Source organism: Podarcis raffonei, chromosome 3 (genome assembly GCF_027172205.1).
Source record: "Podarcis raffonei isolate rPodRaf1 chromosome 3, rPodRaf1.pri, whole genome shotgun sequence".
Classification (NCBI taxonomy): domain Eukaryota; kingdom Metazoa; phylum Chordata; class Lepidosauria; order Squamata; family Lacertidae; genus Podarcis; species Podarcis raffonei.
Window position 1 is genome coordinate 25543758 of NC_070604.1, and position 27332 is coordinate 25571089.

General features: G+C 40.0%; 2 protein-coding genes across 7 annotated transcripts in view; one reads left to right on the forward strand and one right to left on the reverse strand.

The window, feature by feature from the left end:
* Nucleotides 1–19768, forward strand: part of ATAD2B (ATPase family AAA domain containing 2B) — a 57875-nt gene extending 38107 nt beyond the window's left edge. For 3 of the 5 annotated variants that reach the window (XM_053380846.1, XM_053380848.1, XM_053380851.1), the window contains exons 19-28: nt 672–857; nt 1596–1731; nt 3392–3588; nt 7232–7391; nt 8620–8742; nt 10290–10427; nt 13036–13725; nt 14021–14127; nt 14273–14401; nt 16451–19768. In XM_053380846.1, the coding sequence (XP_053236821.1) occupies nt 672–857; nt 1596–1731; nt 3392–3588; nt 7232–7391; nt 8620–8742; nt 10290–10427; nt 13036–13725; nt 14021–14127; nt 14273–14401; nt 16451–16492 (1908 nt within the window). In that variant the 3' untranslated portion in view covers nt 16493–19768. The remainder of the gene's footprint in view (nt 1–671; nt 858–1595; nt 1732–3391; nt 3589–7231; nt 7392–8619; nt 8743–10289; nt 10428–13035; nt 13726–14020; nt 14128–14272; nt 14402–16450) is intronic. The other 2 variants (XM_053380849.1, XM_053380850.1) reach the window with 1 other exon arrangement.
* A 4851-nt stretch (nt 19769–24619) lies between these two features.
* KLHL29 (kelch like family member 29) overlaps nt 24620–27332 on the reverse strand; it is a 407375-nt gene continuing 404662 nt past the window's right edge. For both annotated transcript variants that reach the window (XM_053380853.1, XM_053380852.1), the window contains one exon: nt 24620–25597. In XM_053380853.1, the coding sequence (XP_053236828.1) occupies nt 25414–25597 (184 nt within the window). In that variant the 3' untranslated portion in view covers nt 24620–25413. The remainder of the gene's footprint in view (nt 25598–27332) is intronic.

A 27332-nucleotide genomic window follows, 5' to 3' on the forward strand; every position in this document is an offset into this window, starting at 1 on the left:
CAGAAAACCTTCAGCTTCTCTAAATGTTCTTTATTTTTAGGCTGCACATGTAAGCTCTGTCATAGCATTCTCTGAGCCAAAGCCATGGCTGTACATGGAATATTTAATATTATTGGGGAGAGAATTGGCAATTGTTAAGTCCAAAGATTTCATTGTTAACTGTCATCTATAATCACAACCCTGCTGTCTCATATCCATTTAAAGTATAGGAAAAACACAGAATGATATGTTATGGAGACGATTTTGAAACATGCCGCCATGCTATGTCTGAAGTTATTGGCAAGATGCAGAGCGACCATTAATTTCAGTTTAGTTAAGCGGCGGCATTTCAAAATTGAGAGAAAGCAATGTTTGAGAATATTATACCAGTAAAAAATAATAATAATCGGAAGAAGCAATAAAAAAGTGCTGTTTAATGTTCTTATGCAAGTTAGTGATTTTTGTGATGATAGATGATTAGAACAATGCTTTGAAGTTTTACTAAGACAAGACCGAGATAATTTGGAGCCTTAACGTGAATGCATATGGAAAATAGCTATTTACATCTAACCTTTAAGAAAGATACAGTTGAAAATACTACATTCTTAAATGTTTGTGTGCCTAAAATACAAATAATTTTTTAAAAATTATTTTCTTAATATCATTTTAACATTGGTATTCTCTTAAATTAGATCTTTCGTGAAGCAAGAAGAACACTACCGAGTATTGTTTACATGCCTCATATTGGCGATTGGTGGGAAGCTGTCAGTGAAACTGTGAGAGCTACTTTTCTAACTTTGCTGCAAGACATACCATCATTCTCACCTATATTTCTACTCTCTACCTCTGAAACCATGTATAGTGAATTGCCTGAAGAGGTGAGCACGGCGTGATTTCTTGAGAAGTGGAATCATTGTAGGGAAGAGTGAACCTGAATCAGAGAGGGACTTGAAATGTGCATGTAGGGATGTCCACTTGGAGGGAAACATCTACCCCAATGCTGAAGCATCTTTTTATTCCTGAGGCTGTTTAACAAACCACTTGTACTGTGGCAAGAATGGGGGACTGCGTGTTAGTAAGAAACTTGGTTGTATGTATCGTTAGATTGGGATAATGTTGCTTACTAACGTAAATCAAATTTGGAAGCTGGCATTGCAAAATTAATTTTGTCTAGGTGGTTGTACCACTGACGACAACACTTTAGAAAAATTCCCTAAAACAAGAAAGCAAATGTTTCCCGTTCTAATTTGGAGCTTCTGTCCAATGTTCTTTTCTTGCCCTGACACTGCCTTATTTGGTCCGCTAGGCTCAAGCCCCCCCTCTGTGATTGTCAGACTAGCTGTTTTTGTTAAATGCTATTGAAACAATGCTGTTTTTTACCCTAGTGTGTGTTTTTCTTCCCTGCTGAGGATGCAACCAATTACTAGCTTTTGCTAGGACCAAACCAAATTGGCATGTGCAATTTAGCTACCTCGTTTTCAGGCAGTAAAATTATGAGGGTCATTTTGTCTATTTTACGTAGTGGGAGGGGGTGGTGTAGTAAAATTTACTTGTTTTGTTCGATTAAGTAGCTCGAGGAGATTTTCAGCTGCCTAATTCTCATTGATTTTATGTAGGTGAAATGTATCTTTAAAATCCAGTATGAAGAGGTTTTTTATATTCAGAGACCTAGTGAAGAAGACAGGCGCAAATTTTTCCAAGAGCTTGTCCTCAATCAAGCATCTATGTCTCCTCCAAGAAGGAAACAAATTGGTAAGTTAATTCTCTGTAAAGTCCAGAATGTATGTAATTTTCCACCTGAAAGCAGCCCTCCTTGTGTTCATTTTGAAATAAGATTAGAAATAGCAGTCGTTGGTGGTGATGGTGCATAGGATAAATATTTGCATCCACACCATGGTGTTACATGTTCATTGAATGATGTGGAATTAAGGATGGGCAGAGAAGTGGCTAAGTTTGCATATGACACCAAAGTATTCAGGTTGGTGAAAATCCAAGATTGTGAAGAGCTCTAAAAGCAAAGTAACAAATTGAATGAAATGGGCAACAAACTGGCAGATGAAGCCCAATGTAAATAAATGTCAAGTGATGCACATTTGAGAAAATAAAATCTTAACTTCCCATGTACACTGATAGGGTCTTGACCTTGCAGTGACACCAGGAACTCTTGGGAGTTGTGTTGGATAGCTGTGGAAAGCATGTCTTCAGCGTGTGGCAGCTGTGAAAAAGGAATGCCACAGTAGGAATTATTACAGAAGACATAGACAATAAAAATTCTGGTGTTGTAATTAGTATAGAGTACAGCCATATTTGTAACACTAAACCAAAAACAAACCCCATGGCTAAATGGTCGCATACCTTAGCCTTTTCCGATATGTGTAACGCTATGCAGTTCTGATCATCCCAGCTCCAAAATGGTATTGTAGAGCTGGGAAAGGTGCAGGAAGAGTAACCACAATTAACAGAATTGCTTGAGCAGGCCAGTTCCACCACACTCCCTCAGCTCCATTTTTTTTCTCTCAGCTATTACCTCAACATACATTCTGGAGGCTGGTTGGTTTCCTGAACGTGTTAGAATTAAAGGCAATAAATGGGCTGAATAGGCTGCCAGAATAGCATCTCAGTATGCCAACGAGCACCCATTTATATATTTTTATAACAGTCTTCATATCTAAACGGATTGAAAAATTGTTGAGAGTTGTGGGATAGCCATATTCAAAGCAGTAAAGACTTTGAAACGGATAGCAGCTTTGAGAGAAAGAAGGAAGCATGAACTGAGCTGAAATTTAGAGAGCTGCCCAAAACAGCAGCCAATCACTAGATTCTGCCAGTGTGGTCTTGGATTTTCCTGCACTAGAAACATTTTTACTCCTACCCCCATAGCCTGCTTATAGAACCTCCTAGAAGCTTGCCTGTATGTAAATCTTAAGGGGGGAAGGCAGACAGTTTTTGTAGTGGCTTCAGATTAATTGGGGTTTGGGATTTGGAACATTTTCTTTGGCACTGAAAGGAAACCCATCTTTCGGTGGAGATGACTTACAACTTGGCAGGCATTAGTTGTGCTTTCCTATAGACTGAAGGAGCCAAAAATATCTCTGGCTCTAACTTTCTGATAGCTGTGATAGAAGGCCATGCAGGATCTTGAGATTCCTGCCGCCCTGTCTCTTGTCAACCCCTCTTATTGAAGGAAAGGTGTCTGGTGCTGAGCAGGCTGCCGTTGTTCGCAGTAAAGTCTCCACAAGATGGTTACTTCAGTTTGGTGTGCGGAGCTGAGATAAGGAGTGCAGAGTTCTTGGCATTATCAAGTCTGATAAGGGTAAAAAGTAGGAAATTCACTGTGTCGTGTGAAATTTTCCAAGGATGTAATCTGAAAAGCCTATTTTGCCTGACTTTTTGATTATTCTTATTTTTAAAGCTCTTTCTGATATGGAGGTGCTTCCTCTTGCACTACCATTTTCTACTCGCCAGCTGTCAGAGGCAGAAAAGCAGCGAATGGAGGACCAGGAAGAAAACACACTGAGAGAACTGCGATTGTTTCTCCGGGATGTTACCAAGAGATTGGCCACAGACAAGCGCTTTAACATCTTCAGCAAACCGGTGGATATTGAAGAGGTCTTGTTTCAGTAACGTGCAAACAATGAAGTTGACCTTATTAGTGATTAATTAAGAATACATATATTAGTTGTTATTGCAGATATCCCTGATCTAACCTGTTTTGCATATTTACAGCAATTGTGGCTTAATTTTAACATTTGAAGCCACTGCTAACTTATTTCGGCAAGAATGCTAACCTATAGAATACTGTATTGTTCGAGCTGCTTCTATTCTGTAGCAAAAAATTATTTGTTCACAGGAAGCAGATGTAAACTGTTTTATCTGGAGTAACACCACATAGCCAATGGGGATGTTGAAAGAAATTTATTGAATTGTAATTTCTCTTCCAGAATATTTCACAAATTAAACTATCATCTCTCTCCCCTTGCCTGTTTCTGGCCAAAGTGAAAATTGAAAATTTATAAATCTGTAATGACACCATTTGATCTGACAACTTGTAGTCAACTACAAATATAGTTTTATAAAAAATAAGACTGAATTTGGCGACTTAAGTTTGAGTCACTGTTAAATTTTCTGGGCTTTGCCTTTAGAGTAAAAAAAAAAGTTTAATGTTCTGTATAAAATTAAGCAGTGAATGGCAAAGCTGCATAAACAAGTAATCTTGTTTACTAGAAAATCACTTTTAGTTCATGTTTACAAGCAAATTTGTGACATTCTGTCCGATTTTCGGTCAACTTCAAAGCTCAATTTTGCACAGATAACTTAAGAAATAGCCATTTGTGGTGATGTGCTTATAAAAATGTAATTTGCATTGTGCTAGCAATTGGGGGCTTGATAGTTCAAGGAATAGCTCTATCAAAGGTGCGCTCTCTCAGATGGTCTGCATGTGATCAGTTCAGACTGTTTGGAAGGAAATGCTTGCTTTTTGTTCATTCTGCAATTTCCTCCTCCAGTAGCTCACTGGGCGGAAAGAAGAGAGCCTGGAAAGAGAAAAAGAGGGGACAGAAATACATGGGAGTGGCCCCATCCGCAGTTGTTATGAGACCATGACAGATTACCAAGGGAATGTGGCCGTTAAAAAGAATGGTTGCCCGTCCCTAGTCAAAAAAGTGCTGTGGAAGAGTAAATTACTGGCTCCATTTTGCAAATTTGTAATTGGACCACTGGTTAGGTTTCTGAGTGGTATCAGCTCAGTCTACAGTGACAGCTATACTATTTAATATGAAAACACAGCCCCCAATCTAGACTAAGAGCAGTGAATATTGATATAAATTTATTGAGTGAGATCTAATGTTGTGCCAGCAGGCATGATGATAGAACTTACGCTCCCTCTTTTCAAAATCAAAGCTCCTTGGCCCTATATTTTGTTTTGGAGGGTTCCCCAACTCTCCACAACAGATTCTGAATGCATGCAGGAGACTACAGGGGAGAGGGAAAAAGGGGTCAAGTCCTATTTGTGCAAGGGGCGGCGGCAGGGGGGGGGGACACACACACCACAGTTGAATATTGGTCTTTCTGTGCATTTGCTGTTTTCGAATACTACCTGAAATGTTCCAAGGTTCAAAATAGATTCCTGTGTTGAGCCCTAGCTCAAATCAAGACCTGGTCATCACTTTAGCCATTAGATTTTTAAAATTCTGTATATGTAACCAATTTATTTCTTGTACTTAAAAGGTATTTTCTACAATACATTTTTAACATTACATGAGCGCTATTGCAAGTCAGTCCTGTCTAAAAATGTAAACTGACGAGTTTACTGATTTATTTGAAAATGTAAAAAATAGAAAATAGTTGATTCATGGGCATGAAGCTGGTCCAAGAAAAGACAAAAAGCTGTGCTCAGAGGAGGACTTTCAGACAGGGAGGAAGGGACCAGTAGAATTCCTCAGGGACATTTTAAAAGTGATCCAGAGATTCACAAATGCACTTTGCAGCATGATTGTAGTTTTTATTCCAGGGTGCACATTTGTAGCGCCTGCCCCAGCCTAAAGTGAGAGACAGGCAGGGTCTTGTTTCCCACATTGCACAGGCTTTGATATGGGCATTCAGAAGTAATGGAACAGTATTGATGCTTCAAAACTTTGTCCAGACCTCAGCGCAACTGCAGGGACAAACCTCAGCCCTTTTCCCCAGTGGTGGGAGCTCATTCCTTTGACTGCATGGAGCTCCAGAGGTATGCCAAAGAACTACAGCATTTTTTAAAATTATTTTATTCCATGATTGCGGTTCACCTGCTATAAAGGCCTCCTCTTAGGTGAGGATTACATACTGTGCCCTATTTGATAGGGGCACCTGTAGAAGGGCCTCAGATGCTTGGGTAGCTATATCTGGGCCAAAGCTATCTTTAGGCAATTAGACTTCCAAGCAATTTCGGTCTTTGAATCTGTTTCATCTCCCCTCTTCCTCAAATATTAAATGCCCATCAAATGTAAAATCTATATTGGGCTCTTCTTTTCATGGGATGGGGCAACTCCCCTATGACAAAAGGTCACAGCATTCAAGCTTTTTTGGTTTAGAGCAGGCTTCCTCACCCTCAGCCCTCCAGATGTTTTTGGCCTACAACTGCCATGATCCCTAGCTAGCAGGACCAGTGGTCAGGGATGATGGGAATGGTAGTTTCAAAATATCTGGAGGGCCGAGGTTGAGGAAGCCTGGCTTAAAGGCAAGTAAGTCATGATAGAAGCATACATACTTTATTCCCAGCATGAAGAAAGTGGATGGATAAAAGTTTTTGTCCCTCTCTCGTAACACTAGAACTCATGAACATCCATTTAAGCTGAGCGGTGCAGATTCAGGACAGATAAAATAAAGTACTTCTTCACGCAGTGCCTAGTTGAACTGTGGAACTCCCTTCCACAGGAGTCAGCGAACGGCCAACAACTTGGATGGCTTTAAAAGAGGATTAGACAAATTCCAGGAGGATGCAGCTGTCTGGGGCCACTGGCCATGATGATGGATGCAGTAATGCTTCTGAATACCAGTTGCTGAAAATGGCAAGAGGGGAAAGGTGCTCTTGTGCCTGGGCATCTGGTTGGCCGCTTTGAGAACAGGAAGTTGGACAAGACAGGCCATTGGCATCCAGCAATGTTCTTATGATTCTGACTGCAGGAACTTTCTAGTAGTTGTGTATGTCTTGGAAGCAGATGTGTGAATAAGGCCTTCTTCATTGTGTTTGAAAGGTCCTGCACTTTTTTCTCTCTTTACAGAATACAGTGGTACCTCGAGTTACATACGCTTCAGGTTACATACGGTTCAGGTTACAGACTCCGCTAACCCAGAAATAGTGCTTCAGGTTAAGAACTTTGCTTCAGGATGAGAACAGAAATTGTGCTCCAGCGGTGCGGCGGCAGCAGGAGGCCCCATTAGCTAAAGTGGTGCTTCAGGTTAAGAACCGTTTCAGGTTAAGAACGGACCTCCGGAACGAATTAATTACTTAACCCGAGGTACCACTGTATTTAAAAATGAAAATTACTTACATATACAGAACAAAAGAGCTTTGATAGAAGTTTTCCTTGCCAGGTAAAAATCAGAGTGATGAATCTTGGGGTGAACAAATGTTGTTCCAGCATTATTTCTTATCATGGTTTCAACTGTTTAGAATTACTGTGTTCGAAAACAAAATGATAGTGCTGAGTATGTTAAAGTTAGCATAAATCTCTGTGTCACTTTTGTGTCACTCTGTGTCACTGTTTGATTATAGGTTTCAGATTACCTTGAAGTTATCAGAGAGCCGATGGACCTGTCTACAGTAATAAGTAAAATTGATAAGCACAATTATTTAACTGCAAAGGATTTCCTAATAGACATAGATCTCATATGCAGCAATGCATTGGAATATAATCCTGACAAAGATCCTGGGGGTAAGGATTTTTTTTTTAAAAAAAACAACTTAAACATGACATCACATTTAATTGTGTATTCAGTTGCAGTTCAACTATTTGTATAAGCTGTGTCTTATACAAATTGGTTAAAAGCTAACATTACTCATTATTAGTTACTGAATGAATGAATGTAGCAGCATAGGCTACATCCTGCACTGTGAGAAAATAAAGAAAACAATCCAAATGACCTCCTGGGTCCTCATTGCTGTCACCAAGCGAAAGTCTTTAACTAATCCTGTGTGATTTTGTTATTACCCTACCATTGCACTATACTGCTGGTATGGCAATTAGGTGTAGGATAAAAGTCAATTATCAGACCAAAATTAAGCAAATATCAAATTTCATTTGTACTAAAGGTTTTAAAACACAGCTGCTGTTGTAATGCTATTTCTAAGGAGGTAGGTGTAGGGAGGTCTTAAGGCACTCATCTGTTTTTGCTTTTAAAACTGTTGGTGCTTTCGCAAGCAATTTCTGTTATGGAGTGGAGTCTTACTGTTCAAAGAAAAAAGTAAAAAAATTCAATGAGCTCACCTAACTTCTTTGCCATGCCTAAAGAAGCATTTGGATCTCAATATGTATTTATTTAAAAGCTACATCTGATTGATTTTGTTGGGAACCTAAATGTGTAGGAATGCAGACATAATATTTAAACCCAGGTATTCTAAAGTAAAGTGTTTATTAGCCAAACTGGAAGCTGGAAGTATGGATTTTTTAAAACAAAAAGCTTTCAAGACAAAGCTGATAGAACTGATACATACATACATACATACATACATACATACATAGACACGTGAAGTCTTTATAAATCAGACCTGCACAGCTTATGACCCACCGGTGTGAAGGTACCATGTAATTTGATCTTCCAGTTTTACAGAAAACAGTTCTTCACTGGCAGTCGAGTAGCATAATGAAGATATTCAGCTTAGAGTGCAAGTTGTGCAAGCATGATACATATCAGTATGCCTGTTAAGCAGCACTAATGTTAAGTCTTAGAAGGCTGATTAAAACATATTTGTTCCACATTTGATTACTTATATGGATATTACTTATTTTATGGCTCTTAATTTAACTCTGAGCTGTTTTAAAAATTGTTTTCTCTTTTATTTCTGTCATTGTCTTCAGCGGTCCTGTTACACAAAGACGATAAATAAAGAAATAAATTAGATGTTTTTGATTGTTAAAAATGAAATTTATGTTGATTTTCCAGATAAAATCATTAGGCACCGAGCCTGTACTCTGAAGGACACTGCACATGCTATCATTGCTGCTGAGCTTGATCCAGAGTTCAATAAAATGTGTGAAGAAGTAAAGGAAGCAAGAAAAAAGAGAGGTATTCTTATAATTTTTAAAAAATACATTGACTATATATGATACACAATACACAAATGACAATTGAATTCTTGATCAATAAATGCACAGTCTCTAAGAAACCAGTTATCACCAGAAAAAAATCTGATGAAATGTTGCATTTCAAGGTTCACATTATTTAGATTTAGATTCTTTAAGTCCAGTTTGAAAGTTTTGGGGCCAGTTCAAGAAACTTTTTATTAACCCACTTTTAGTAGCTCATAACCACATTTTTAGTATTCATCTTCCTCAGATAGTTGTCAAGAAAAATAATGATAAAAGTGTTGTAAAATGTCTTGTGTACTGTAAATTCTATAGAAATTAGAATTCAAAGGAATAAGTAAATACGGAAAGTAAAACCATTTTGCTGATTTTTAAAATCAGAATTGAGTACCGTGTATAAGACTAGGTTTTTCCCCTAAAAAATAATGTCAAAAATTGGGGGCGTCTTATACACAGATACATCACCCTCCATTTTTTAAAATCGGAGCCCCCCAAAATAGGGGGCGTCTTATAGATGGAGGCGTTTTATAGATGGAAAAATACGGTATGTTAGGAACCTTGTAGAGTTAAGTAGTTAGCAATGCAAACTTCTCCACATTTATTCAGAGCAAAGTGTTTGAATCTAACCTTTACCATAGAATCACTTGATGGACCTAGAGGCAATCTATTTTTCCCCTCCGCCACAGCCCCCTATCTGCATGACATGGTTAATAATACTGACCAATAATACAATCACTACAGGGTGATTGTAAGGCTTGCAACATATAATGGTTGTGTTTGGACTTCAGGCTGTTCCATAGGAATGAGCAGCAGCAAGCCTCAGATTCACATGAACCCACCTGCTGTGCTGCCAGGAGTTCAGACATTTTGAGGTCGGGTTGTTTGAAACCAACCATTGTTTGCATGACATGTGAAACCACAGTTAAGAAAAAGCAAAAGCAAAATAACTCATCACAGTCATGCGGGGAAAGAGGCAAATAAGAAACCTTGTTCAAGCCCAAAGGCATGTTGCTCTTCATTCCTACTCTCATACACGTCACACTAAACTAAGGTTTGGCATGATGTGTGAAGGTGGTTAATTTTTATGATGAGCTATGAACACTCTTCAAGCAGTGATTCTCAATTAGCTAAGTACTGGGCAACCTCAGGTTTTTCAAAAGCGAAGCCATGGACCCTCTACTTTTGAAAATTTTGATATCTCTATGGTAGTTTTTATTATGTGAATGGTGCCACTGACCCCCTGGGGTCGGCAGGCCACCAGTTGGGAAGCCCTATATAAATGCTAAGTAGTATTTTCTTTGAAACAGAGAAGTTTGAACTGTCAGGTTTCATACTGCGGGTCTCATACATTCCGTTGTTGGGGGAAAAGCAAATATTCTTGATGTAGATGTTTGGGAGTATCTGGTGAAATTAATTTAATCACCGAAAGTTTTTAATGTTATACTTTATTCCAGGCTGCTTTTAATAACTCGGGCAGTTAATACTGCTGAGATTATTAAAATAGGTATGCTTATCTTCTGTACACAGGCTTATCAGTAACGGCAGACCAAATAAATCCTCATGGTTCCACTGTACAGAAAACAGAAACGAGAATTGAGGAGGCATTCCAGAACAGGCAAAAAAATGCAATGTCAGTTTGGCACAACTCTGCAAATAAATGTGCATGTGAGTATTTCAGACCATTTTATCCAGGCGATAAGCATAGCTCTAAACAAGATGAGTATATATCTGGCACACATCTCCTATTACATTTTTTTTAAAAAACGAAGCGTTCACCTAATTGCTATTACTACTTCAGCTAGTTTTTATAAGATAGCCAGAATAGTACTCATCCGTTGAGTTAGGTGTCAATTTACTAAAATTCCTTATGAGAGTGGATTGGAAGAAGGTTTGACTGAAATAGTTTTTCACTGAACAATTTCAGATATTAGAATTAGTATGAAAAATACTTTTTAAAGAAGCATGCTGTCCTGGTCTGGTAGTTAGTGTGGATGGAATCCAGTTGGTATCCTTGCACTTATGGGAAGGCTTTTGAGCTAGCAGAGGCATCCTCTATTGCAAGAGGATGGCCAAACTTTGCCCTCCAGCTGTTTTTGGACTACAACTCCCATCATCCCTAGCTAACAGGACCAATGGTAAGGGATGATGGGAATTGTAGTCCCAAAACTGATGGACAGCCAAGTTTGGCCATCACTGCTCTAATGGAAGAGGATGGGAGGCAACTTTTGACGATTTCCCCCACAGCCTCCCATGACACCCGTTCTCTAATATCATCATCTCCTCTCCCCTCCCCAGATCCAGTAGGAGTTGTCCATTCAGTGTAGTGGGTCCAGTTCATAGAACCATAGAACTGTGTCATTGGACGGAACCATGAGGATCATCTAGCCCAACCCCCTGCAGTGCAGGAATCTTTTGCCCAACATGGGCCTTGAATCCATGACCTAGTGGTTAAGAGTTTTATGCTCTACCAATTGAGCGTGCATTTCTAACGGAGCTCCCATTAGAAATCAGGCAGGCAAAGTCCCTACTAAGTTTCAGACATCAGGTTAAAACGGATGTATTTTAGGAGACCTTTTGCACCATGTTCTGATCTCTGATGTTTTAATCTGTGTTTTAAATTTTGTATATTGTGTGATTTAATGGGACATAAGGGTGAAAATAGGGACGTGGGTGGCACTGTGGGTTAATCCACAGAGTCTAGGACTTGCCGATCAGAAGGTCGGCGGTTTGAATCCCTGTGATGGGGTGAGCTCCCGTTGCTCGGTCCCTGCTCCTGCCAACCTAGCAGTTCGAAAGCACGTCAAAGTGCAAGTAGATAAATAGGTACCGCTCCGGCGGGAAAGTAAACTGCGTTTCCGTGTGCTTCTCTGGTTCGCCAGAAGCGGCTTAGTCATGCTGGCCACATGACCCAGAAGCTGTACGCCAGCTCCCTCAGCCAATAAAGTGAGATGAGCACCGCAACCCCAGAGTCGGTCACAACTGGACCTAATGGTCAGGGGTCCCTTTACCTTTACCTTTAAGGGTGAAAATGGTAGTGTGTAAATTCCTTAAAATAAAAACAAAACAAAGGTCTAGAGCCGAAAATGGGAGCTTCTGGAGAGAACCAAAGCTCTCTCTCATAATAAAATTTCTTCAGTGGATTCCCTTGGTATAAAAGCCATACTTAAGCCTAGACGAAAGACGACCTGTTGGACATATAACCATGTTGCGCTAGAATATAGCCCTGTAAAAAGAGGGATGAGGGTGCATGGATGTTTGTGTCTGTTGCCAGTTTGCCTTGCAAACCATTGTGAAATGAATAAAAGACTGTGGTCACATTTGACACACACTGAGGTGTTTTTACACAGGAAAGGCAGTACTGCCTGCACACGTTTTGAGAATAGAACATGTTGAAAATGAACTTTTTAAAACATGGGATTGTTCCTTGCTGTTGCCAGTAGATGGTGTCAAAAGCACATTGTTTTGCATCTTTAAATGGGTTACTTGATAGCTGTATTCAGTAGCTGTCTCTGGGAAAGATAGTTGTTGAACTACTACTTGAACATGCATTGTTCTATTAAATTGTTGAAGCGCAGTGACCAAAAAATTGTACTATTTATGTAAAGGCCCACAGAATTGTGTTGCAAGAAATAAGACATGCTCCCAATTTTCTCCTTAGGGAGGCGTAACTCTCTCTTGGGAGCAGTGAATAGCCAGTGTGAGAGAACAACAAGGGTCTGCAGAACATTACTTGGAATAAATGCCCCCTATAAACAGTCTCTCTCAGACTTGGCAACTGTTTAATTGCATAGTATTTAGATAATCCAGATAGATTTGGAAGGGCAAGGTACTGAAATATTGCTCTGTAAACACTAGAAATCTTTGTCAGCATTTCCCATTTATGTCACAATAAATTTGTTGGTCTTTTTATGGGCCCAAAAGACTCTTTGTTGTTTTATGAAATGGATAAATAAAGTCAGAAACTTTTTAAAATTTATTTTTTTTACTTTTTGTAAACTCAAATATACTAAGTGTTATAAGCATAAACAGGAGTTATAAGCCTTAGAGGGCTGGCTATCTGTATTAGGATTTTGTGTGTGTGTGTGTTTTAAGAAAGTGTTACTGTTTTTTTTAAATGTTGTTTTATATCATAATTAGCTGCCTTGGATGACCTTTGGGCCAGGCAAGGTAAAATATTAAAATAAATAGACTTGATTTTATTGATACCTTGCCCGTTGCTTACTAAGCAAATCTTTGCATCTCTAATGGAAACTTTTATCTCTTCATGATTCAGTTCGATTAAGGAGGAAATCAAGACGACGTTCACAGTGGGGCAAAGGCATTATTAAGAAGAGAAAAGTGAATAATTTGAAGAAAGACGAAGATGATGCCAAGTTTGCAGATGATGAAAACCAAGGGGAGGACAGCAAGATGCTGGAGAACGGGGAACTTGAGGGAAGTACAGACTGCATTGAAGAGAATGGAGAAGAAACGGGCGATCTCTCTATGACAAATGATGAGTCGTCTTGCGATATCATGGATATACATGGAGAACAGACACTGAACAATGGGCCAGTCGGGAAAGAAAACAGTATTCCATCCACAGAAGAGAGCTCCAACGAGTCCCTGTTAGTAAGTAAGAAGATTACTCTGACTGTAGAAAAGGAATCGAAGGAGGAGCCCTTGTTCAAGGGGGACCATTTAAACGGCCAGGCCTCTGAAGTAGCTGCTGTCCCAGAGTGTCGGTATGGCGAATGTGAGTCACCGAATGCTGTTTTGCCTCCTGCCATCCCTGACGTGTCCATTCCCAAACAAAATGCAACCGCCGATCCCCAAAAGGAAAAACCCGAAGCTTCGAGTGACAGTCCCGACGAGGAACAATTAAAACAGTCTGGCACCGATGTACCACAATGCAGCAATAACGAGAAGAAATCACAAGGCATAGATACTGAAACTAAAGAAGCTGAATCATCAGATAAAGAAGGTATGCAGTGTATTCATCATTTATCCCTGTTCTAATCCTGTAGTCAAGTAAATCTATACTACTTTCATTGAAACAGATGCTTCCTATTTTGGCAGAAAGCTTGTCTGTAGTGATTTAAAGCAACATCAGCTCACTATTTGTTGGATAAAGATGTTTCCCATCCTGTGTTCTTGGAGCCACTTAAGACTTTGAAAATAAAATAAAAATTATTAATGGACCACTTGGAATTTAATGCTGCTGTTAATTGTTACCTTATGTGTCCTGATTTTTGATATTTGCTTTTTTAAAATTTCAGGTACATTGAAAAATAAGAAACCTCGCAAATTTGCTTTGGCACAGGTTCCAGAGGAGGAGCAATTGGATCCCGTACCTCCTGTCATTGTTGACCATGACAGATTAATGGTAAGGGTGGCTGGATAGGTAATCTTAAATCTTAATAGCATTTCTTAATTTTTTATCCTAACACTTCCTTAAGCGTTTGAAGGAAATCTGATTCATACTTTCCTTATAAACTTCACCCTGGATTCTTGCCAATATCTTTTTATAGAATTTACTTGATGTGTTGGTTAAAAAAAGCGATAACCTGACTGTTGACCAGCTTGAGAGACTATACTCCCTCCTTAATCAATGCATCTATCGGCATCGTAAAGATTATGACAAGTCACAGCTTGTAGAGGTACGTTTGCACAACATTTTAATAATTATTATTTTTTGTAACACGCTTCTTTAGTCAGTGTTGCTTCAGAGCCACCAAAATATCTACCAAAAGTCCTCTTTAGTTTCATGTGTTAGTGATTTGAACCACTTTGTGGAGGTCACAGGCATTTGGCTTCTTGACCAAATTTCACTGTGCAGAAGTTTTTTGTCAAGCCCTGGGTTCTATTACTCAGGGAGCAATCCTAAACTCAGCTGGAAATCTGCTGAGGGGCTTCAGGAAGTAACATAGATGCCACTCCGCTAGCAAAGACAAAGATAGCTCAGCAGGATGACACACTGGTTTGGAAGTCTCCTAATATGCCAGCTGATACAGATTTTCTACTGGCAGAGTAGTGGAAAAACAGGTGTGCAAACAAACCAAGCCTCAGGGTTCTGTCCTCTCCCCCATGCTTTTTAATATCTATATGAAGCCGCTGGGAGAGATCATCAGGGGGTTTGGACTGGGTGTTCATCAGTATGCAGATGACACCCAGCTCTACCTCTCCTTTAAATCAGAACCAGTGAAGGCAGTGAAGGTCCTGTGTGAGTGCCTGGAGGCGGTTGGAGGATGGATGGCGGCTAACAGATTGAGGTTGAATCCTGACAAGACAGAAGTACTGTTTTTGGGGGACAGGGAGCGGGTTGGTGTGGGGGATTCCCTGGTCTTGAATGGGGTAACTGTGCCCCTGAAGGACCAGGTGCGCAGCCTGGGAGTCATTTTGGACTCACAGCTGTCCATGGAGGCGCAGGTTAACTCTGTGTCCAGGGCAGCTGTCTACCAGCTCCACCTGGTACGCAGGCTAAGACCCTACCTGCCCGCAAACTGTCTCGCCAGAGTGGTGCATGCTCTAGTTATCTCACGCTTGGACTACTGCAACGCGCTCTACGTGGGGCTACCTTTGAAGGTGACCCGGAAACTGCAATTAATCCAGAATGCGGCAGCTAGACTGGTGACTGGGAGTGGCCGCCGGGACCACATAACACCGGTTCTGAGAGATCTGCATTGGCTCCCAGTACGTTTCCGAGCACGATTCAAAGTGTTGGTGTTGACCTTTAAAGCCCTAAACGGCCTCGGTCCTGTATACCTGAAGGAGCGTCTCCACCCCCATCGTTCAGCCCGGACACTGAGATCCAGCGCCGAGGGCCTTCTGGCGGTTCCCTCATTGCGAGAAGTGAGGTTACAGGGAACCAGACAGAGGGCCTTCTCGGTAGTGGCGCCCGCCCTGTGGAACGCCCTCCCATCAGATGTCAAAGAGATAAATAATTACCTGACATTCAGAAGACATCTTAAGGCAGCCCTGTTCAGGGAAGTTTTTAATATGTAACGCTGTACTGTTTTTAACACTGATTGGGAGCCGCCCAGAGTGGCTGGGGAAACTCAGCCAGATGGGCGGGGTATAAATAATAAATTATTATTATTATTATTATTATTATTATTATTATTATTATTATAACCATGTACAAAGCCCTTCTTTGTTCTTGACCTACCCACAGAAATGGCAGGTATAGCTAATTCCCTCTCATTTGTTACAATATTAAATATTAAAACCTGCATATAAGTAATACTTATAGAGAATAAATATAAAGATAATAGAAGGCAGATAAAAAACTAACCATAAAAAGGAGAAAATAGAGAAAGATAAAAAGATTCTTCTGCTTCCCTATCTGCCACTTATATATAAAACAATTATTCAAAATATTTGACATGTGCACTCCAGAATAATTCTGACTGTAAATAATATTCTGCAAGGTGGTATTTTCCAAAATTGTCCCCCCAGGCCTTCTACTTTTGTCACTCCAGAAGTCCAATATGCCTCTTCTTCTGACGTCCCAATTTAATATTTTCCCAGCTCTTTGTGACATATTTCTCTTAAGGTTTCCAAGGTGCCATATTAATCCACAGTCGGTTGTTGTTGTTGTTGTTGTTGTTGTTGTTGTTGTTGTTGTTGTTGTTGTTGTTGTTGTTGTTGTTAAACTATTTCCCGTTCGTCATTTTCACTGAATAACCAATGTTCTGATTTCCTCTCAGGAGATGGAAAGAACGGTTCATATGTTCGAAACATTCCTGTGAACTCTTCAAGATGTGCAGGTTTTTCTTTTCATAAGCTGCTTACAGGAGAGCAGCCTACTGAGCCATTCGATTTCCAGTTGCACCAAGTATGTGCAGAGCCTTGGTCTTAACACGCTCGCTCTTTGTCTCACTTTCTGTTATGAATTTGGTGCTATTGTCTCAGGTACCTGAAACCAGCCAGCCTACAAGAACCAAACGGAACTTCATAATATTTGTATCTTGATTATAAATAAAGAATATAATGCCACAACTTGGGAGATTTTTGGTGCTACAGAAACTGCTCTTATTTCTGCTGTCTACATGCATTGTCTTGTGAGAAGCTTCAGGCAAAATGGAACAGGCCAACAAACTGGATAAAGCAGATGTAATTGTTTTTAAGGGGGCAACTTTTAAAAGAATTTTACTTTTCCCTTTTTCTCTGAGGTAATGGACAGAAGCCTGTTTTTAAAGCTGGCAGTGAAAGAAAAAATTGTGGTTAGAAAAATGAATTAACTTTGGTATACAATAATGTGAAGATGAGGCTCTCTGGAGCTGCCTTCAATGTGCCTTTTTAGTCAGTTGAGGAGGAGGAGGACAAGGCTATTAAAATGGTTGGGATTGTAGCCAATGACAGAGTTAGAAAGTTCTTTTCAAAAGCCTGTGTTCCCAAAGAACAGTTTCAGGTTCCCACACTGTCAAAATGGCAGCCAGTATTATGTTTTAACATGTCTGTGTTGCTCTCTGGAAACCTAAATTATGGAAATAACCATGTTATCTCAAAATGGTAAGATGCATTTATTCCACAAGTATATTTGTTTTTCAAACAAATTACACTGTGAGGCTTTCGCAGTAATTATTCAAAGTGGCTGTAGTTTATTTTTTTAATGTTCCATTTTATTTCTTCAGAGTTCTTAAAAACAGGTTTCTTTCTTTCTAAACGTCCATTATTTTGGAAGGTATAAGACTGGCTTCCATTATTTGGGAATGTAACTTGCTGGGTGGCTGTAGGCAGAGAAGTGGCGGTTTTGCGCTGCAGTCTTTTAGCCTTTTTAAAAATGAATTACGCCCGGCTCATTCAGTAGAATCCATATGGAGCAGTATTAAGTAGAAAGCAACTGACCGGCCTTTCATTTTGTTTGATTTGGACCCATGGATGCCCTGTAAAGACTGCAGAACTCTAGAGCTGAATGACGTGACAACAGTTTGAAACATTTTCTTCTTTGGCAATTAAGAGGAGACACTCTTAGGCGTTGCGAAGTCTGTTGCAAAAGGCCCTCCTGTGCTCCACAAGCCCCTCTGAGATCTTTTAGAGCAACGTGGAGGAGATCAGGTGGATTTATGAGCTGATAAGAGGTAGTTATCCATTTATATATACATATATATAATCCGAAAGAGTGTCTTCTCCAAAATACGAAACCCAGTAGGTTTTGCTTTAAGTAAAGAAAGACAGCCTTGGACTACTGCAGAGATACTCAGCTACCTCAGCTTTTTGTATTTTACTTACCACCAGTGTTTACGGAAGGCTGTAATCCACCATTTACATGCCGAAGCGAAGGTACTTTGTCACTAGACCACTTCATAGTAGCATGCTTGTGCTCTGAACCATACTCTAGCCCTGGGCTACTGCAGTAATCCAAAGTTTTCCCCCTCCTTCCCAGTCAGAATGTACATGCAAGCACCCTAATTTTAGCCAAGCCTTCTCCAGGCCCCCTCAAACACCACTTGTCTTCGTTCCTAATGTGCATTTTAGTCACACTATTTTCAAACGCGACTCCTGTAGAAGTGCTGTATTTTTGGTGGGAAAGTGCGATTAAAAATGAAAAGCATCTTGAACTAGTTCTTTCATTTTAGAAATTTGATTGTGGGGAACTTTTCATCTTTTAAGTTAGTATTTATTGCCATGACACCCGTCTAGGATATTTTTGCCGCCGTCAAAACCATTAGCATTTTGTATTTTGATGGAAATTGTTACAAAACTTTGAGATTTGATGAAATGAAATGTAGCAGATTTTTTGTAGTAAGTTTCTGGTAAAGCTATTTTTTTGCAAGTCTCAGGTTCTTGCAGCATTTTTAAAAAATATTGTAGTTTAAAGGTTCTTTTGTTCAAGTAGCAGCAGCACTTGTGAAAAGAGAGACTACATACATTTTTAACAGGTTACTAAATTTGTACAAGTTTAAATCCTTTAAATATAGTTGTCAGATAATTTGAAAAGAGTGTCTTAAATTCAGATCCAACATTGAAAATGCTTCCAACTGGTCAGTTAAGGGGAAGAGAGAGAGAAAAAACTTTAGTAGTTTTGAATGTTGATAAGAAAGTGAGGACTGCTTCCTAAATGTTTAGGTTTTTCAGAAGAATTAGCTTATATAAATGTGTTAGTGGGCAACATTAAAATTATATAGTCACCCTTTTTGACTCCAAAACCACACTAAAACATGTATTGCTTTTCTTTACTAATAGCTTAGTGGTTGTAGAGTTAAACCTGTTAATCTATCCATGTTGTCAAGTTGTTTACTCTCTGTATTTTTGTTACTATTATTTTGCCACATAAAATTGGCAATAATCTGTACAAATCAATTCCTGTTCCTTGTTATGAATATTACCAATGAACTCCTGTGCAAAGGCCTTTTCCTAGGGCCAGATGGAGGTTAAATTTCTGTGGGGGTAATGATGGAACTGCTCTAAGATGAACATGGCTGTGGAGTTAATTGTATTTGCAAGCTTGAATTTCACCTGTGATTAATTTATGTTTTGTGTCCTTGGTATTGTTGCTTGAGTTTTCTCATATGCCAATGTATTTATTATAGGGTTTTATTTTGGTTTTGGTTTTCTAATACCTTGTCTTACCATACTTTTTAAGTTGGAGGGTCATTTCTGGCTTTGTTTGATATTCCGAATGGCAGGTCTTGCAGCTGGTCATCACTTCTCCCTCCCTTTTTTGTGTGTAAATTCACCTTAAGCTTGAATCTGGGCTCCTTCTACCTGCTTCTTTTCTGTATTGTACATTGGTTTACTTAGGCAGTGGGGGATGTATTGTTGTTTGCTTCCATTCATGTGCGTCGGCTTTTTGATTAAGTAAGCTTACTTCATCAGCTATGATAAATTTTGGATTCTCTTATAAGTTGTATTCAGGATTGTGTTTCACTTGATCTCTTTTTTTTTTGCATCTTGACTTCATTCTGCATTAGTTAAGTAAATTATTTAATTTTTTTTGAACTTTTGGATATTTTGGACATTTTACTGTAATTTGTAATATAACTGCTGTGAAATACTTGAATAAAGATGACAAGTAAAAATTCTGGGTTTCTCTTGATACTCCTTGCATTTAATGAAATGCTAATCGCAGGACTCCTTGTGATTAAACAGTTTAGGCAGCATAATTTGTTATTGGAAAGATAATGGCCGCTCTTACTTAACACAAGAATGTGGAAAAATCCAGTTGGCCGAGATTCAGCGTGTGACTTTAGGCATATTGAAGGGCTTGGATGCACTTAATGGGAATGTTATACCTCCTCTTTTGAATTTCCATCTATCCTCTCAACCTCTTAAGTTCAGAAAATGCCCTTTGTTGCAGACATGTGTCACTGGGGCTCGCTTGCTGTTTGAAATGTGTTGCTTGGGCTTGTGGAATTAGTCTTGCAGTTCTTTAGATCTATGTCGTTATGTATTAACAGCTGGAGATAACTCCATGAACAAAAGACTGCTGGATGATTGCAGAAACTCCAGATGAAAATGTTGCCCTGGCATTCATCTCTGCCAAAGAAATCTTATGCCACCTGTACAGCCAAAGTGCCTTGCTCTGAACTTGTTTCTGCTCTTAGGAGATTGTGGTACACATACAAAGTGAATATCGTAGCAACAGGGTACAATTGGGTGTGTGGGGGAGAATTATGTATGCTACCTGGAGCTAGTTGGAGGAAGGACAGGATATAAATGTAGTTGCTCCAAACAATTGTATGAGAAATGCTTCTTTGTGTATGACTTACATTGGCATGTGGCCTCATAAAGGATGCACACAGTTCAGATAATGGCGGCTTTACTATTCATACACTGACTTTCCCCTCCTTACTTTTTGGTTGAGCTGTGTGAATGCGACATTGTAATGGCCATTAGTTGCACTAGACAGATTTCTAGCTATGTAGTTATAGCATTTATTCGAGTAACACCTGAACTTTACTGAGCAAGGACTTTGAGTTCCCTGATCTGGAAGCAGGTCAGAAAACTTACCTTCTGGAAAGTGGATGAGCTGGCATGGACTTCTTTGGAGCTTTATGTGACTGCATTGCCTGGCTTCAAAACATATTTAGGGAGTTTACTCTCCACCATCAGTTGTGGCAGAGATATTTGGAGGTGGGTATTTGCATGAGACACTCACTTTACAGTGTAACGTATTAAAATGGTGTTGTGGAAGAGTTGTGTGGCTGGAGGACTTTTCCCCAGGATCAGCAAAGAGGGGACTTGTTGCCTTTTTCCTTTCCAAAAGATCAGTTTAAGCTCCTGTCTTCAGCCCAACGGCAGTATGTACAGTTGTAGCTTTGCCCGGTTTCTATCTATAGCCTGGTAGCTTTGAGTGCTTACGAAACTTTAGATTTGTTGCAGGATCGGATAGCTTCTGTACAATTCCAGAAACCCCCTGAAGGAACAGGTACGACTCAGCCCGGGAGTGCTTCTGGATCCAGCTGGAGGCCCAGGTAACTTCAGCATCTATAAACACCTTTTACCAGTTGCAATTGGTGCAACTGCTGCAACCTGGACTTGTAACCTTGATCACACCAAGGCATTGATTAATCCAAGGTTGGATTATCGCAACGCACTAGTGCAGGAACCAGCACTTCTGTTCAGATCAGCACTGGTTGCTCATTGGCTAGCAGGCCAAGTTCAAGGTGTTACTATTAATCTCTAAACCCCTTAACCACTTGCAACCAGTTTACTGTACCCCTAATCCATGCCCACTTTACTGCTCTGTTGGTTTCTTCTGCACTTGTAAGTAACAAGACCACCACCTGTGTAAAAACATTTTCATTTTGGCAAGCCTACGAGACATGTAGAATTTACCTTTACCCCCACTTCTTAGCCACTTCTGATTTTAATAACCCTTTGACTGTTTTTAAATACCTTGATTTAAAAATCCAGAATCGTAATGTTTTTCAGTTTTGAAAAATGCTCAGAAGCTTTGTTATCATCAAGCATTATATAAATTTTGATAAATGCGAGCTTAGGAACAAAACCTCTGTTCTAGCTAAACTTGTCCAGTTGTGCCATACCACCAAACCTCGGAGCACTTTGCACGATCACATTAACAGCCTACCATGACAAATGTGATACAACATTCTGAGACTTCCTGCTTGATGACAGATGAGTTGTGCCAAACTGTGAAGAGTACAAACAACCTTTTAAAGGGTTGTGCGCTACTCCTGTAGTAAAGGAATGGCTGGTGTCAATAAAAGGTGAAAAGATGAGCCATTCTATGTTTAGAATTTATAAAAGCTTTTAAGGAGATTGCTTTTGCATCTCGTAGCAGATATGTGCATATGATTCAATTATCAAGAGGCTTTCCTCCAATTTCCCAGAGGAAATCCAGAATAATTTGCACATACAAGCAAAACTAAAATGCCCTCTGCCTTGCTCATCTTACCAAGTAGTATTGACTTGTGCTGAATAAGACATCTTCTCCAGTGTTGATAAGGTTGGCAGCTCCTTCAACTCACCCTGGATAGTTTCAGCAACTGAATTGAAAACACGAGTCACTTTCCTGGTGTTCCAGTTGAGCCGTGACACAAAACAAAAATGATTTAAATGACTGCAGGTTAAGATCTCAGAGTTTCACACTGTCTGGAGACTCACATTTTCCTTTAATGAAGAAACCAGACCTAATCATCTTACAAAATGTTCCACTGCTGAAAACAGCCTGCACAGCTAGAGAGCTTCTTGGGACCAGTTTATTGTACTTGGCTGGCCATTTGTTCCCACCTAGCAATTTATAGCTAACCTATAATGTTGAACTGAACAGGCAAGAAACCAAAAAACCTGTTTTAAAGTTTGCAGAGCTGTGGGTTGCAATTACTCCTCTGAGATACTGAAAATGTTTCACCAAATGGTAGAAGTGGCTTCCAATTTTAGCATATTATAAAACAAGGTAGTACAAATCTGTGGGTATAGAAATAAATATTTGTGAAATGTTGACAAAGCTTGATAAGATTGTGGCAGAATATGTGTTCTAGAAGTTAAAGGAAAAGAATGCCAAAACAGCAGTTGTTTCAGTGGCTAGAATCCAGGTTAATTTCCAAGAGCTATAAAGGTTTTGTCACCCGTGCCTAGAAAGAAGCCTGATTAAGAACAACATAGAGTTGATCCAAGTGTTGCTGCTGGGTTTTTTAAACAAAAAATAGTCCAATTAATGCTGAATCTAGATCTAGAAATAGATTTATTTTAACAAGAACTTAACAGTAAAACATATATACAGTATAATTACAGAAAACCCTGTGTTTTTAGTATTCACAGAAATAGCCAGATTTGTTGCAGTGTGAGAAAAGAAGAAAGAAGATAAATTTGGAGAAGTTGAAATGCTTAGCAAGCCTTACAAGCTGGCACCTCCTTTGGAGGCAGACACACACCAATGCTAAAAATCAACCTGCCCCAGGCAGTGAGGAACTTGTGCGCCAATCTTTTAGGTTCACACTTTGCACTATGGTTGACAAAAATACTTCACATAACTTTCCCCCCCTTCAGAGAATAAGACAAAAACTGCATAAATTTGAACACTTGCTGTCCATTTCAGAGTCATTTTATAGATTTGCTGCCTAGATGAGCATTTGTTTTGAAATATGGCAAGTTACGAATTTCATACTAACATCTGCATTGTATAAATTTATTCTTAACAAAATAATGCAATTGGCCAGCCAGCTTATTGTATGGTTATCCAAAACTTCCCAATTAAAAAAAACACAAACCAAAACTTTTTTTGGTATCAAAATCAGCTAGCCATTGGCTGCAGTTCCCTGGCTACTTATAAGTCAGAGTAAGGCTGTGATTCTAACCACACTTTACTGGAAAAGGTCCACTGTAACCGACGAGACTTGTTTCCAAGTTAAGGTGCAAGAGTGAGAGCATCTCTTGCATCTGACTTTGGGATGCTGCCACAAACAGCATCCTCCCTCCCCTTGTCCTTTTAGGGTTCAGGCAATTGCTGCATTGTGCATTTCCCTGCCCCTTCTAGCGCTGGTAATATAGCCCAGAGCAGGGAAATGTACAGAACAAGACACTGTTGCATGGGAAGCATCCCAAGTGTTATCAAGAGGATGCTGGGGTTTTTTTTGGATAGCTACCCATTAAGTTTCCAGCAACTTACTAGGTCACGTCCCCTTGGGAGTAAAATCTCGACGTCACTGATTTCAATGGCAAATATTTGAATGAAGCTAAGATTTCGCTCTGTGATTACAGTATGTGGCATGCCGCACTTCTGATGTAAGTAAGTTTTCTTTCTAATGGCCGTGATGAAGTTTGGTGAAAGAGCATAGACAGTTGCGCCCATTCTGTTTCTTCCTGGCTGCTGCAAAGAAAATAGGCGCTGGCTCCATGGCTCCGGGGTCTTCATAAGGTATGTTTACTGTTAGTATCGCAACCCTGTTGTCCCAGCTTTCTCCCATCTCACCTGCTCCGCTTTACAGTTTTATAAAGAAATGTCCACGTCACAATGCTTCTCTGAATATACAATATTTTAATATACATATAAAAATATAGCCCTGCTGTGTATATACTTACAACTCTACAGAACCTTCCCACCCCCACACCCTCTCTAAAGTAGGAAATAACCTGATGCGTTTCCAATTATAGTTGTTAAACCTGTGCAGTGAGAAAGCTGCAGAAGCATTTATTCCAAGACAAGCAGCCACTGAAAGCCTCTTGGGGAGAGAGAGGGTTTCTTTTAAGACTCCCACATATACTTGGGAAAGGGGAGGGGGCAGAGCGAGAGAGTTTGAAAAAATAGATAGGATCTTGATTCATCTGACAAAAATATAGACAGTGGCATATATCCTGGATAGTGGACTGTCGTTCAGTGGCTATCTTAAACCCCCAATAAAAGGCATTGCCTTAAATAACTGGCTCAAAATAGGGAAACCCAACACAGAATATTCATTCTAAACTTTGAATAGATAAATAAAAGTTTAATAAAAGCTCCTAGATGCCTCTTGCTTTACAGAAATTTAGCTGTCATTTTGTTCATACAGTAGAAAAACAGTAGAAAGGGAGAAACAAGCCCTCCTCACGACCACACATTCACATTGGCATACAATTTCAGAAAACCTTTTCATTAAAAGGACATGGAATGCTAGTAGACAGACAGACACACTTCTATCCTTTTATTAGCTGTGCTCTAAGGAGCCGTCATAGACATCTGCTCTGGTGGAAGACTGACCTCAATCTACGCAGTCTGTCCCATAAGTTCTATCTCGGTCATTGGTATTGAAAAGCATATGTTGGTTTAAAAAGAAAAATGTAGCAATCAAAGTGGTAAGGACACTTTGACCTTCCTTTCACATAGCCCGATGCTTAACGTGTAATAGCAAAACCTAATCAGTTGTTTTAAGAACCGAGCTTGCTCTCTAGGAGTGTTAACGCCGACTCTTCCTTTCCCCCTAGTTAAACAACGTATGGGAAATGCTATTATTGCACCTGGGTAAACCAAAACTCTGTAACAAGTGCCACTACGACATCTAGTGGCACACTTGTGTTAAGTCACACTATCGTACATAGCATGGAGCTGTCCGCTCCTTCACCAAAAGGTGAGGATGAATTTCTACATTCAATGTAGAGATTATTCCCAATTTTAGACAGGTTGTTTGCCGGTTATTCGTTTCCTCGATTTTTCTCTGTAGGACAGTTTATTTTTCTTGCCTACTTTCAGCAGGTGGCAGCCTGTTCGATATCCACGTCTCCATGGCCATCAACCACTCTGAATGTACTTTTTAATTACTACGCAGCCGTGTCGGAAGACAGGGCATGGCATATTGGGCAGAAGCGTCCATGTGTTTGTTTTGGGGTCGTAGGCTTCCATATTTCCCAGAGCAGGGCCTTCGCTGCTGACAATTCCACCCGTGGCGTAAATTTTTCCATCAAGAACCACCGCACTGGGCAGAGAGAAAAAGAGAGACATGAAGTAAGTCATATTTCACGGAAGCACTCCTTGAACCCATTAGTCCAGCCTGCTGTTTCGACGAAATGTTTACATAGCTTAATTATTTCACCCAAACCCTTCTGTGCAGAAAGGCTCTCTTAAGTTTAAATACGGGGACAGCAACTAGTCTTGAGGACCCCCAGTGGGGAATAAATAGGGCATCCAATGTTTATGTGACTAAGGACTGTGTCACGCTTAATGTCACCAAACTGAAAAGCAAGGATTGCCTTCTCTGTGTGCTGCTGGCAGCCAATGTTCCAATGGGGATGGCTAGTGGAGGGCCATATTTGCTCCTTGCTTCTGCTGGGCGAGTTGTTGAAGACTTACTTCTAAATAATAAAATACGTGGCTTTCAAATGTGCCGCACAAAAACGGAAGTTTTGTGTGAGGTACATGAGCACAGGATTACGGTGCATCTCCAAAGCATGAAGAATAAACACAGCGAGCATGAGTTGAGCGACACACGCACACCCCACTTGCAGCATCACCTTGCAACCACATGCTGAATACAAGCAGCAGAGGGCTCTAAATCAGCATAATAATTGGATGTGTGTGTGTGTGTCTTGGATGTGTGTCCAAGAATTTAGCAGATTGGATCTGTGCAGAAACCCCCTATTTAAATGTTACTTCAAAGTGTGTGAGTGTAATTGGTCCTGAGTTGGGGAAAGGCAAACAAAACAACCTAGCTTCCTACCATGTATAATACTTTACAACAGAGCTTTCCAAACTTTTCATGTTGGTGACACACTTTTTAGACACACATCATTTCGCGACACAGTAATTCAATTTCCCTAGCAAACCGGAGGTTAAACTAACCCCTTTCCAGCTCTGGGGGGAGCGTTTGTGCGGCACACCTACATACTGCAGCCGACACATTGTGTCGTGACACACAGTTTGGAAAGCTCTGCTTTCCAAAATGCGGAGATACTTGTGAGCGTGTGAATTAATGATGAAGATGAGAAAAAGTTAGGAGTCGTGAAGAATAAACTGAGAGGAGTGCTGAGTCATTTAAACACAATGGTGTTCCAAAACTAGAGTTCAACTGCATAAGCAATCTGAGACTGAAGGCTAAGAAACTTCTAGACACAGAGGAGGAAGGAAAAAATAGAAATGGCGAAGTAAAGGACGCAACAGGTTGTTAAACTATTTGGTGAAAGTTTGACTGAAACACTAGATTAGTATGAATAGGCAAGTGGGACATTCCATTGCCCCAAGATTTCAGTGGAATCCATTGAGTGACAGTAAATTTGTGTACTTCATGAAGGAAGTGGGAAGTTGTTTTTTGAGAGAAGTCGTCAGAATAAACAAGCTAGTTACTGACAACTTCTCCCAAAGACTACAGAGGTGATTGGAGACAACAGTTGCTTATTTATGTCTTCAAAGACTCTCTTTTTGCCTCTCTCACCATGCTTCCACTACACATTTGTGTTTGGAAATTAGCATCCCTCCTTCACATTTGGAAACTATTCATTAAGCGTAAGGGGGTCAGTCTGCTTTCTGAAGAGGCTGTCCCTCTTCAGGCGGAAAGCACACAGATGAATGTCCCGTAGGCTGCTTGGTGATTATCTCCTCCTAATAGTGAGGATGAGCAGACAAAATAATTTTAAGTGCTCACAAATTGGGCTGGCTGGGCTAATAAAATTCAGGAGACTGAGCACAACCTCATTTTAAGCACCATCACCTCTTGG